Source organism: Carlito syrichta, unplaced genomic scaffold (genome assembly GCF_000164805.1).
Source record: "Carlito syrichta isolate Samal-C Ts95f unplaced genomic scaffold, Tarsius_syrichta-2.0.1 Scaffold312386, whole genome shotgun sequence".
NCBI classification, from domain to species: domain Eukaryota; kingdom Metazoa; phylum Chordata; class Mammalia; order Primates; family Tarsiidae; genus Carlito; species Carlito syrichta.
This window is the reverse complement of record NW_007256482.1, coordinates 1,065,411-1,079,286: the sequence shown is the minus strand read 5'-3', so window position 1 is coordinate 1,079,286 and position 13,876 is coordinate 1,065,411. Positions and strand designations below refer to the sequence as shown.

Genomic DNA, 13,876 nt, shown 5'->3' with positions numbered 1-13,876 from the left:
CCGGAGCCCAGCAGGGCGAGGCTGCGGTGGCCGGGAGCGGCCAATGCACTCCAGTCTGGGTGACAGAGTGAGACTCCAACTCAAAAAATAAATAAATAAAATCCTTTCAATGTTTGAAAAATTTTTGACACTGTCCTTCAGAGTGACAAAATTTGGAATTAAGTGCAAAAAGCAAAGGGACTGTATTAGTAACTTCTGGCAAGAGTAAACTCTGCTGACCTCTTTCAAAGTCAACCCCCTACTTAGCATATACACCCCACATTCTGCCCCAGTTCCATACCTCGGCACTCTGTTCGCGTGAGTGTGCTCTGATATCCAGCTCGGCACTGACAGGTGTACGAACCCTGGTTGTTGATGCACTCACCACCAGCACAGGGGTTTTTCTCACATTCATCAACATCTGCAAAGCACAGTGTATTTTAGTGAGAGATTAAATAATAATAGCTCATAACTCTAAGACTTTATTGTTTTTTTACACATATAAAACATTTTTATTTTAGTGAATAAATGGTATAATAAAAGAATCTTTTCTTCTTTCTACTACAAAGTACCATGTCTCTAGCCACTTGAAGACTGACTGGTTGAGCAGTTAAAGTGCATTAATTTCATGGGTCATTTTTCAGAGAAAAATTCCAAACATGTAGCAACTCAGCACTCCAAGCTAATGAACATTTTCTTTTCCTTGAGTCTGCCCTAAGAGAATCAAACAGACTAACATCTTGGAAGTGCCTTCTGGATGGGCTTCCGAACATCTCTTGAAGCTCTATTTTTTCCAATAAAAAGAAGGCCTAACCACATCTACGCATCTCCTGCTGAGTTCTGTTAAAAATGTTAGAACAAAACATGAAGTAGCTGTTGTTTAAAGGACAGTTCTCATCCACCATAAAGTCCACCCCATTCCCAGGTGTCCTCAACACATGGGCTCACACTAGTTTTACAGTCAGTTAGAACTATCAGCATACTTAGAGATAAATTGGCTTATATTCCCCTATTTATAAGATGAGAATGCTAAAATCTAGTGAAGATAATCCACTGGTCAACGTGCAGTCTTAGTGGCAGGTGCAGGTCTGACCTCACACTCCCCACCCCTGAGCTTTTAAATGCTCCCTTTTCTACCCAGCTCTGGATGACCTCTAGGAGGGGTATTTATATCACTAGGAAACCTGGGAACACAAGAACTACTCATTTCTGACCAATTCATAATTACAGGACTTACAGGTAAGTTTATTAAAAAAAAAAAAAAAGTAGTGGCAACAAGGTGTTCTTACCTAATCCAACGCATTTACTCATTATTCTTATGTTCCATTTCCTCCTTTCACCAGCTTAAATGCCCTATCAGCAATTTAAAGCTTCTCTCTTCAGTTTTTAATAACTAGTCTAAAATAGTTGGTAAGTTACCCATTTAGACTAGTATACTATGCAAAATTTCATCTTTTAGGGATATTTTTAATGCTTTCTTTTAATGGTCAGGCTTTTGGTAGGATGGTTTTAAAGTCACCAGCAATGAAAATTTTACAGTGAAAGTTAAGTCAATGTAGTAGGCAGAATAATAGCCACCAAATATATTCATGTCTTAATTCTCAGAACCTGTGAATATGTTACACGGCAAAGGGGAATTAAAATTGCAGAGACAGTTAAGGTTGCTAACCGGTTAACCTTAATTGGGGAGGGTCTCCTGGATTATACAAGTGGCCCAATGCAATCACAAAGATCCTTAAACATGGAAGAGGGACTCATAAGAGAGAAATACGAATATGCTACACTGCTGACTTTGAAGATGGAAGACAAGGCTATGAGCTTATGATGCAGGTAGCCGCTAGTAGCTGAAAAAGGTAAGGAAATGGATTCTTCCCAAGAGCCTTCAAAAGGAACACAACCTTCCCAACACTTGGATGTTAGCTCTGTGTTGGACTTCTACAGAACTGAAAGGTACTACATTTGTATTGTTTCAAGTCACTAAGTTTGAGTTAATTTATGACAGCTGCAATAGAAAACCAATATTGTCAAGGGACATAATTGCAACAGCCTCTAGGTGCCAATCTAGGATGGATCACGTACCAATACACTCCCCACGGAGGTCCAGCTGGAAGCCTTTGTTGCACTCACACCGGTAGCTCCCAGGGGTTGGAATGCAGCGTCCATTTTGACAGAGATAGCGGACCAACTGGCAATAATCAGTGACATTGACTGGCAGCACCCCTAGAAGAACAATATTAAACCCCAATAAGATTATTTTAACTATGGCACCTTTCATCGGTACCTAATCTGACAATAATGAACAAGATGCTAAATCATAAAGGAAGGAAGGAACATAGTCACATTAGTACAGGGATGAGATCGGCAGTCACTGGACACCACTAGGGGTGGGAGGAAGGGGGGGAAGCACATGACAACACAAAGGTACCTGGTCCACTACCGGGGGAGTGAGGGCCACCTAGCTTAAATTTCACCTGCATGAAACCTACTTAAGTAGCAAATTTTCACTTGTATCCCACAATTCTACAATAAATAAGTAACTTTTTTTTTTTTTGAGTTGGAGCCTCACTCTGTCACCCAGACTGGAGTGCAGTGGCCGCTCCTGGCCACCACAGCCTCTACCTGCTGGGCTCCGGCGATCCTTCCGCTTCAGCCTTCCAAGTAGCTGGAATTACAGGCATGCGCTACTACGCCTGGCTGATTTTTTTGATTTATTGTAGAGATGAGGTCTCACTGCCCAGGCGGATCTCGAACCCGTGGGCTCAGGCAATCCACTCACCTCAGCCTCCCAAAGGCGCAGGATTACAGGCTAAGCCACCGAGCCCGGCTAGTCATTTTTTTTAAGGAAGGAAGGAGGACACTCTTTGGGCAAAGGTCATCTGGTGAATGACAACAGAGTATATTTCCACCCTGACAACAGAGATCACATTTGTGCTGTGTGCACAGGGGAGGTATGCAGCCTAGCTGCAGTCTGCTCCCCTGCCTACTTCTCTCCGCCTCGTCCACTACCTCACTGTCAAGTCTCCAGTTTGGAGAAAGAACCAAGAAAGAGAGACATTGGTTATTGAACCACTTACAAAGCTGCTTTGCAAACTGTATAACCCAAAGTATAATTTTATACCTCCTCTACTAATTCTTCCTATGAATCTGATTTAAATCTTGCCCATACCTCTCAATAACCAAAAAACACTGGAATGTGAAAGTCTCTCTTGTCTTTCTATATAATAGGAAAATTGAGAAACATATACAAAGTGCTATGGAAACTAAAAATTTAATCTAACAATTGGTAAATTTATTTAATGACTAAAGCAGCATAAACAAACACAAAATGTGAGCTTGATTAATGTAAGAAAAATAACTAGATGACTTTTGAATTCTTACTTGGTGGTTCCCGAGATGGATACGGATATTCCACTGGTGGTCGAGGGACTGGAATTTGAGGTCCAGGAGGAAAGCCAGGAGGAACAGGGAGAACTGGAGGAATGGGGCCAATGGGTGGGGGAGGATATTCTGGTCTCCCAGGAATTACCATAGGGATGGAGCACAGCTTGTTGAAATCCTCTGGGAAAACAACAAAACAGCACAACAGTTGAGCTGTAGTTTATAGTCATAGGTCCACAGAAGTCATTCTCACTTCTTAAATACTTTTTAAAATAAAATTGACCTTCAAAACACAGAGGTCAACTGGATAAAAGAACCAACTGACTTCATTCCCCTTTTTAATATCTACAGCAGCAATCATCCTGGAACGATAATTCAAAATCAAAACCATGTCCCTCCCCAAACCTAAGAAGTCTTTATCTACATCAAAACTCACATCATGGAAAACATAAGATTCTACTTTCTCCATCTGTCTCACCTTTGGATCCCACAGGACTCTATAGAGCACGGGGGTGGGACATGATCAGATGACCATTTTCAAATGATTACTCTTACTGAAATATGTAGAACACACTGGGGGGAGGCAAGGCTGTTACAGAAGACCAAGGGCCAGATAAGGATATCTGGACAAGGGAGGGGGTGATGGAACTGGACAGAAGTGAACAAATTTGAAGCATATTTGAGATACATGGGTAGTGTTTGGTGAAGTAGTAAATGTCGGAGCCGAGGAAACAAGAAATCAAGAATGACCTCTAGTTTTCTGGCTGAGCAATTGGGTGAATGGTGGAACCCTTGCCCAAAATGGAAAAAAGTATGGTGGTGTCAGGTTTGGTAGGTAGAAGCCAAGTTCCATTTTGAACATATGAGTTTTGTGATATCAGATATCCAAATGGAGATATCACACAGAAGTTATATAAGAGAATCTGAAGCCTAGAGGAGGAACCAGGGCTGGAAATAAGTTTTGGAGTCATCAGTAGACAGGTAATATTTAAAGTCATGGGGGTGGATGAGCTCATCTAAGAAAGGTGTGAAAGGTGAAGAGAAAGGAGTATGGAGACAGATCCTTGAGGAATACCAATTTGTAAAAGACAGCAAAATAGATGGAGAAGTGGCTCATGGGAGAGGAAAAATACCAGAGGGTAGTGAGCCTGGCATTAATGCCACATAGTGACCCTTTGAACCAGTACACCTTGACAATCACCAATTTTCCTATGTTTGCACATTTTTAGGATAATTACTATTTTCCACAATGCTAGGTATTTATTAGAATAAATAAGTTTCAGATTTGTGACACATTTTTTAATCTGAGTTTCCAAAAAGGTGTTTTTAAACAGTATCTAGGTTTCCAGAGATGTATTTATTTTATTCATTTTCGTGTTTACTACAAATAGCCATATTTTTTCATAGTTCCACTCTATAAGTAAAGTAACTATGTAACTTTAAACTTTCTCCCTTTTTCCTCTCTGGCTAGAATGTTGGCAACTGTACCACAGTCCAACAGTGATTTTACCCACAGATACTTTCTATAGTAGTTTCAGCCATTACTAGCAATTAGACTAACATTTTTCTTTTCTTTAAAGACTAAAATTTAACTTATTCTAAAAATAATATATCTTGCTGAAATGCATTCATATTTTAACCTCCCACAACATTCTACCAATTTACTTGTGGTTAAATATGCCTAGTTACCATAAACCCTGTTGACACTTTCTGGTTCATTTCTAAAGCTTCTTCAATCATATTTGACATTTCTGACTCAGGTCAAGTTTATGTTGTTTTGTTTTCAGATAATTATACTACAACATTTTAATTATTATTTACCTGGCACTTCAACTCAGATTCTGTAGTACTTGACTGTACTTGGAAAGGAATTATATCTTGTTTCTGGTCCCTGACTAGGGATGCTACAATTCCTTTTGTCAACCACCAATGATTCTTCCTGGAGAGTTACCATCTTGACGTGCTATATCCTCCCTTCCCTGGGTACCTGCGTCTACCAAATTTTTACCACTAAGACTGTGTGGTCTTTAAAGACAAGGGTCATATCTAACTCATGACTGCTTCTCATTATCAGACTATTCCTGCAAATTGCACACAGGAGCAATTCATTAACTATGTGTTGGACTTAATTGAATGGCAATCATATTAAGAAACTCACTTTGTCTCCAAGCACTTATAAGCAGCAATTCAGACTTTCTTTTTAAGACTTTCAGGATTTATATAAAGGAAGTGGAATAGCATATCAGCATTTGTGCTAATTCAAGAATACCATTAAGTTTTTTTTAACTTCTCTAGAAAAGTGCATAAGACTGAGTCCTATAAGTCTTTCTACTTCACACAGATTTAACAACATTCCCATGAAACCTTTACATTCAGGATAAGCAATCTGGGACTAACTTTGTCCAGCTAAGGTCCATCTTTCCTATCTCCATTTAACCCAGAGATGATTCTGATTTTTCTTTAAAGAGTGAAAAACTGACCAATCTAAAATTCTTCCTGTATCATCATTTTCTGTAAGTTAAGAACATAGAGATCTGTAGCATGGGTACAAGAACATTTGTGCAAGCAAAAATCCACCTGAAAATTAATTTGCTCTCTCAATTTGCTTTGCCTAAAACCTAGCTCAGGATTGTGCCTCTTTCAATGGTACACCTGAAAGAGCAGCTCCCTGTAAAGCCACACATGGAAGCCTCATCTTCTGCTCCATCTGTCCCAAAGTAGGTCTTCCTTCAGGCACCTAAATCTGCTCTAGTCCTTTCTCTATTTAGGGCCTAAACACAGGAAGGAATCCATAGCTGCTGATTCCTAAGTTAACATATGCATTTAAAAACTGATTTTCCTGGTACCCAAGCCATATGGTTTAGTAGGAAGTCATGTGTTTCTACTAAATGGTCCCCTACTGGACTAAAGAAGGTGAGTTTTTTTTTTTTAAGGAGGTGGGTTTTGTTTACTTATGTATTATTTTAAATTGACAAATACAAATTGCATATATTTACTACGTACAAAATGATGGTTTGAAATATGCTCAACTGGTGAGAAAGGTGTTCACTCTAACTGAATGCCTTCTAGAAGAAAGATTTTGTCAAACACTGTGGAAGTATAAAGAACATGAAAGACACGGGTCTGCAATGATGAGTGAGCTCTCCTAACAAGATTTATTATGTAGTAAAAAAGCAATACGAGAACACACACAGGGAAGAAGCAGAGCAGTATGGGATTCATGTCATAGCAATAGTGCAAACCAGAACCATGAGAACATGAGGAAGATAGGAACAGTTCCAGCTGAGGTTATCTTGGGAAATTTATGGATAAGGTCATGTTTGAGCAGATCCTTAACAGACAAGAGGGCATATAACAGGCAAAGGTGACAAGGGTAGTGAGTAGGGGGTAAGGACCTGATTTAGGAAGAAGTTGTAGGGAAAAAAAGAACAGATTTAGTTTAGAAATGCTCAGATTGTGTGCAAGAAAAACTGAATCATATAATTTAACTAGAAAATAAGATTACTATAAATAACAAGAATTAAAAGATGAACTGGAATCAGATTTGGGGACTCTAAATGTTATGCTAAGTAGCAAAATTTTCTTTGCAAGAAATGGAGTGACCTGGACAACTGAATATTGCCTGAGTTAATCCTGGGGAAATTTTTCTGGACATCTTTGTCTGCATTTTCCCCCAGACATAATTTTTTTAGCTGAACTTCATTGAGTCATACTTTGGGAAAGGTATGTGACAACTGTGGTTTTCACAGAGACCAGTTAGAAGGCTACTGTACCAGTCCAGACTAGAGAAAATACATTTTTAATAGAAATGGAAGGATACTGTGAAGGCAAAAATTCAAAAGACTTGGCAACAAGGAAGAGGAAAGTTAGGGAAAGGGCAAATGTGTGTCCTAAATAACTTTCCTGAAAAGTTCTCAGACAGTTGAGTTTTATCCTACCAAGCTTTTGAGTACTATACGAAAGCCACTGGGTACTCAAATGAGAATAAGAGAGTACAAGTACTTTCAGAAACGATTTCTATTCAGTAGTAATAAGAAAACTTAGTAAGAAGCAGTACTTGAAGGCAATACTCTTTGTATAGACCTCTGTATTTTCTCTATTCATTTTCCGGGGAAATTTCCCTGTACATCATCTCTTATATTTTCTGGAATCTAACTACTTATCTGGTTTTCATTAGATTTGCATAATGCACATTGCCATTGGGCTTGTGAGGGTTGGGTTGGGATACGCTACAGATAACTGGAAGGGCTCTTACCAGTTGCTCTGATAGGACACATCTCAGGGGCGACGGCGACCCCTGGAGACCAGCATCGGCCAACGTCACAGCAGCACTGCATTTTGGTTATGGACTGTGGCAGCTGGTTAGAACAGCGCCCGTTTGCCAGAGCCGTGTAACAGTATCCTGGGCGCACATCTGAGAGAACAGAAATACACACACACGAACATCATTGTGATTAAACTTGTAGCAACACTCCCCTGCCCCAGCACCTCTACACGTCACACTTGGGCTACGGTAGGATTAGCTCACACTCTGTACCCTGGAAGGGAAGCTGCATAGAAACAATGCTCAGTCCAAAACCCATTGTTTCACACCTTTCGCCCGGTGTGCTGGTGCACTTGGCCAAAGTCCCACCTTCCATACCCAAGGTGGGAAAGAATGATTAAAACCATATGTGCCATAGGAAAAGAGAGGCTAAGAAAAATACTAGCAGTGACAGTTAATTATTTATAAAGACACGTCTCTATACTGAAGAGAGACTGGGTTGTCCTTGGTTTCAAACTACTTAATTTGAGCCATTTTAGGCAAATATTTATATAAATCTATTTTAAAACAACATTAAGTCTGTGCTATAGTCTACATTTCTGAACGATCTTTCTTATTTTTCAGTTTGAAACTGTGAGTCAGACATGCAAGTTTTTTTTTTAAAGGAACAAGTCACTTTGCATTCAAATCCAATACTTACTAATCAATATTTCCTTTTGTCCTGGGGCCCTAACAGATTTTATATGGTACTAATTATTTACAAGTTCAAAATACACATGAATCCAGGTTATTAGTCCCAAAGGATACAACAGTTCTAGAAAGTCTTCCCTCCCGCCCCAGAAAGGTATCATCTTAAAGCAACATGGTGAGGCATATTTCTATATATCACTTTTATTGGGGTACATCATGTCTGACTGTCATGACAACATCTGACACATTACAGTACAACTCTGAGCTACCAAAAAGACTTCATGACATAGAAAAAACCCAACTGCTCCATATGCCTTTGAGATATTACCATGAAATAGAGGAGGTAGGTAGCAGAGGGCAAAACATCTTTATCTACCTGATATATGAGTGATGAGGGTACAACTCTCTTCAAATAAAATGCATTTCTGTATAGTTCACAAAAGTTTTTAAAAGTAAATAGTACTTTAAATATACTTGTCATTGAAAGAAATATGTGGTAAATCCTTTTGTAAAGTGAAGAGTTTTTTTTAATAGCTAAAAATCCATTGTTATGCTTCTTATTATTCTGAATATTAAACTTGAAGTTGAATAAGAAAGAACCAGTCCTTTCTGAAAAAGTTTCTGTTCAGTAGTAATAAGTGAACTAAGTAAAAAGCAGTACCTAAAAAACAGTACTCTTTGTATAAACCTCTGTATTTTCTTTATATTTTCATTATCTTAGGATATTTCCCTGGGTGCCATCTCTTATATTTTCTGGAATCTATTCATTTACCCGAGTTGCCATTAGAACTGCATCATACACAGATCACACCTGTAATTGTTGTCATCTACATCGTTCTTAAGAACACAAGACCTTCAAATCATGAGGGTCTCGAAAAATTAATAAAATAAAAACAAGGCTAATTTAGAAACATTTAAGTTGTTAACATCAAGAAAAGAAGGTTAAAACAAACCTAGACAAACCATAAAAGAAAATTATGGGTCACTTTTAAGGATACAAGATTATTTCAGAAAAGTATTTAAAACCTCTAGCAAGTATAAATGTGTTTTCCAGGGTTTTTTTTGTGGTTCCAGTTCCTGTACCTCTGGTCAGACTAACAGTCTCAGCAAATAGGCAGAACAAGTTTTATTCCAGCCTGGTCCAGGATAAATGGCTGGAGAGTGGGTACAGACAAGTAGGCTCTGTGAAGCCGTGGGTAGCACCTCCCCCGTGAAAAAGGTGGAGAAACAGAACCTTCTACATTCTAATTTGCAATGCCTTAAAACCACTCATACTGTATATACTTGGGAATTAGTAAATATTTGGGGCACGGAAACCAAAGGTTGTTGAGAATAGGAAGAGATATTCAAAACTGGCTTATATCCCAGCTTCAAATGAATTTAGTGGTTGAAACCCAATGTAAACACTTGACCAAATTATAAAATGTGTACATATAATTTTCAGCATGGGCTATCTTTCAGAGAAAAACTGGGACCCACAGCTGCCAACAGTAAACTCTTTGTGGGCTAATATCTATTATCTTGCAAATTCACTATGATACTATGTTATTGCCCATCTGACTGACTTACATATTAAACCAACAGGTCACAGACTCTTGATCAAAATGGTGAATGTTGGGGCTAAAAAAACTTACAAGTCACTTTTGGCAGGCCCCATTGTACATAAGGCACCTGCACATACAATGATCATTTTGCTGATTTTTTTTCTGAAGGAGAACCTTTATTCAAATTACCCAATTTATAATTTTAAAGAAAATCTATGGGCTAACAAGTAAAGGAAGAAAAAAATCTGGAAATCTGAAGGAACTGACTCCTGGGGCACAGCAGACTGAAGTTTTCCTCTTCATTAGAAACAGTGCCACAGCAAGTGGGAAGGAACCATTGTGGTGCTGGGCCATTTTGCACATAGGGTAATGGGTGGTTGTAGGATATGCTGAAGATCTATAGGAGCTGAAGGAGAAGAATATCAGGATCTGGAGGACATAAAGGGAACTAGAAGGAATCATACATACCTTTCTCTATTTTAAATCAGCTCTGGCCAAGACATCTGGCAGAAAACGAGTAAGAAACATTGCTCTTTTCTCTTTTTCTGGATCATTTGGTCCTTATTCTCAGGACCCATAAATCACTTCATATCAAAAAATATATTATGGACTAAATGGATGATTGCAGGTCATCCCTGCTTGTCAACAGGCTACTCCTAACCAAACATGAACACCATTGTGTCCAACCAGGAGCGAGGAGGTATGAGGTTCACCTAAGGACAGGACATCTTTATGACTTCTAGAAGTTAAAAAGACAGAACACACTGATGTGAAAAGACAACCCTACATAAAGTATTATAAAGTGCCATAGGATGACAGAACAAAAAAGTAAAATAATACTGCAAGAGCTTAGAGGACAAAGCTCTTGTTAGAGCTGGGGAGGTCTGAGAGTCTCAGAAAGTGGTGGCAAAGAGTGATATCATTGAGATTCCACTGTTAGAAGAGATGTATATCAAGATACTACTACCATTATCCACATAGGGGGGTTGCTGTAGGTCAGAGTAACTAATTCCAAAGAATCAACTTACAAATACATCTTGGATTTGTTTATAAGTTGGGGACTATTTCTATTTTACTGCCACTAGGGACAATTTTAAGGGTCTCTGTGGTTTATAATAGAGAAAAATAGGGATGCTAGGAAAGGGGAAAAGGTCGCTTGGGTCATTTTATATAATATGTTGCTAGTTATGGGTAACCAAGTTCCAGTGAAGGAGAAACAGGGCTTTCCTAGGGGTATGGCCAAAAAAAAGTTGATTGCATCAGCAGTTGATGAGCAGGAGGCAATGGAGGAAGACATTCAATCTCAATTCCCTCACTTATTACCTGCTTAAGCAATTAGACCAAATTATTTACCTAACTTCTCTAAATCTCAGCTGCTTCCCATCTGCAACACTGCTGTGAACATTGTCAGATAATTTACATAAAATACCTCACACCTAGGAGATGAGCCATGATTATGATCCCTTCTCCTCCTGCTTTGTAAATAGTATGGACTTATTAGATAAAAAGAAAATAATTTTTAAAATGTAAATCATCTGATATGTAAATGTACTGACACCTTTTTCACGTAGTTTGGGGCTGTCTTACAGGGTTTGGGGGGAAAAACCCTACCTGTTGTCTGGCCAGGAAAAGCTTCTGATCTACCCCTCTATTAAAGCATACCCACTGGACGTCATATGCTCATTGGGACAGTTTGTGAAGAAAAAGGAGTTACATGAATTGCACTTGCCATTCTTTCACTGTAGTTCCAGTGACTGTGATAAGTTCCAGAAAATCAGACAATCCAGACATCACTGCCATTTCTAAGGAAAAGTCCAGTTACACTTCCCTCACTAGTTGTACTTATTCAAATGTCAACTGTAAGAGACTGTCCTCAGTTTTTATTAGATGTGACTCAATCAAAAGGAATTTAGAATTTCAAGTGCAATTCAGTTTTGGTCTGAAATCATGGCCTGTGGTGAAATGTGATACTGAGTGTTTTTGAAAATATGGACCAGAAACAAACATGAAAGATAGCACTCCTCTTTCCCAAGGCTATGTGCCACGGGTTCCCTAGCATTGCCCTAGTAATAATAAATTACTCATTTTGTATTCAACTAATACTGAGTGCTTACTACATGCAAAGAAGTATGTTGAGAACCCCAGGGGTTACAAGGATAGCAGTTAATAATCTTTAAGGAGAACTTACAACTTAATTAGGAAGACAAAACTATGCAGACACACAGCTTTCCCTATAATACAGCCATTTATGAGAATCATAGCCTCAGGTAAGGAAGAAGTTGCTTTCTTTTTCTTTTCTTTTCTTTTTGTTTGAGAGTTTCACTCTGTTGCCCAGCTGGAGTGCAGTAGCATGCTCACGGCCACAGCAGCCTCTGCCTGCTGGGTTCAGGTGATCCTTCCACCTTAGTCTCCCAAGTAGCTGTAACTGCAAGTGTACACCACCATGCCTGGCTAATTTTTTAATTTATTGTAGAGATGAGGTCTCGCCAAGTTGCCCAGGCTGGTCTTGAACCCCTGGATTCAGGCAATCCTCTCACCTCCACCTCTCAATGTGATGGGGTTACAGGTGTGAGCCACCACGCTCAGCTGAGAAGTTGCTTTCAGGTAAGCTGATCGTAAGCTGATCTGGGATGTCCTTAAAGATATACAACCCGAACAGAAGCATGAAAGGGGACCTGAGTTGAGAAGAGTGTTTTGAGTGGTAGAACTTGTCTGGTTAAAGGCATGAAGGGATCCAAATGCATGACACACTTGGGGGTGAGAGGCAGGACTGGGCTGTCAGGTTAGCAAGGAAGAGAGGAGGGGGCTGAGAGTGAAGCACTTAACTACCAGGCTATGCACTCAGGAACTTGAATTTTAATAGAGAATACTGGACTTTGAAGGAAGTTTTAACAATCATTAAATCCAGCAGTTGTCAAATCTGTTTTTTTAAACAACATAACTCCATACTTAATTGATACTTTGCATGGAAGCCTGATGCAACAGATGAAAGCAGAATGGGGGAGGCTGGGGACAGGAGCCCTCTCCACTCAATCCTCCACCTTTTCACTGTCTCCCTCCCAATTCCTGCAGTCCTGGAGGACTCTGCAGCAACTGAAGGATCCTTGGGACATACACTCAAAACCACTAATTTCCAAGTCCTACTGGCAAACTACCAGAGGTTTTTAAGCAAGAGTGTTATTTAATCAAAGCACTATTTTAGGAAGATAAATCTGACAAGATGGATTGTAGAGAAGCCAGGAAGCAAGGAGACCAATTAAGAGATTATTGCAAAATTTCAGGCCTAAATTAACATAGGTTCTGGGAAATGACTGAAGGTAGGGGTAAAAAGAGAAAGACATCGAGGATGGTTTCAAAGTTCAACTACAACGTTAATTTACAGACTGAGAAGATCTCAGGTTCTCCTGGATTGTCCCTCTTTTAAGGGAGGCAAAAAAAATTCCCCAAGCAAGACCACAAGATGCCTCTGTTCTTTCGGAGGGTACCCAACTACTTAATACCGTTCTATAAATGTACATTTTACCTCAAATGATATAAAATATTTGTCCTCCTTAACAAACTTAGATGTTCACTATAGAACCAATTTATACAAACCATGCGTGCTGTTTAGAATTAAACCTACCTATGCATCTGGTACCATCTGGAGAGGTGTAAAAACCAGGGGGGCATTTGCAAAAGTAACTGCTGACTGTGTTTGTACATTCACCTCCATCACAGATTCCAGGAATAGTACTGCATTCATCAATATCTAGAACATAAAGAAGAGTGTCAGCATTCAAAAACACAGTATAAAACTGTTTGCCATCACAAGGATTCAGATGTCAACACTAGTCAAATCATGTCCTGGAAACAGTCATCTTTACAAAGTAAAGGCTGCACAGAGAACAGTCCATTCAAAGAGCAGATGCTGCTTCTCTCAACACAGACTTACCCAAGGGACTTACCAAATTCAAGAGATTGGGGCAAAATAAAATCACCCTTCTTTAAAATCTAAAACTATGGACTGCTGTTTCACCAAGCA

General features: G+C 39.3%; 1 protein-coding gene across 1 annotated transcript in view; it reads right to left on the bottom strand.

Annotated features, from left to right (window-relative positions):
* Positions 1-13,876, bottom strand: part of FBN1 (fibrillin 1) — a 191,910-nt gene that overhangs the window by 52,676 nt on the left and 125,358 nt on the right. Inside the window, exons 9-13 of the mRNA XM_008069902.2 lie at positions 13,478-13,603; positions 7,613-7,771; positions 3,358-3,537; positions 2,059-2,199; positions 281-400 (exon numbers count right to left, since the gene is read on the bottom strand). Coding sequence (XP_008068093.1) covers positions 281-400; positions 2,059-2,199; positions 3,358-3,537; positions 7,613-7,771; positions 13,478-13,603 — 726 coding nt within the window. The remainder of the gene's footprint in view (positions 1-280; positions 401-2,058; positions 2,200-3,357; positions 3,538-7,612; positions 7,772-13,477; positions 13,604-13,876) is intronic.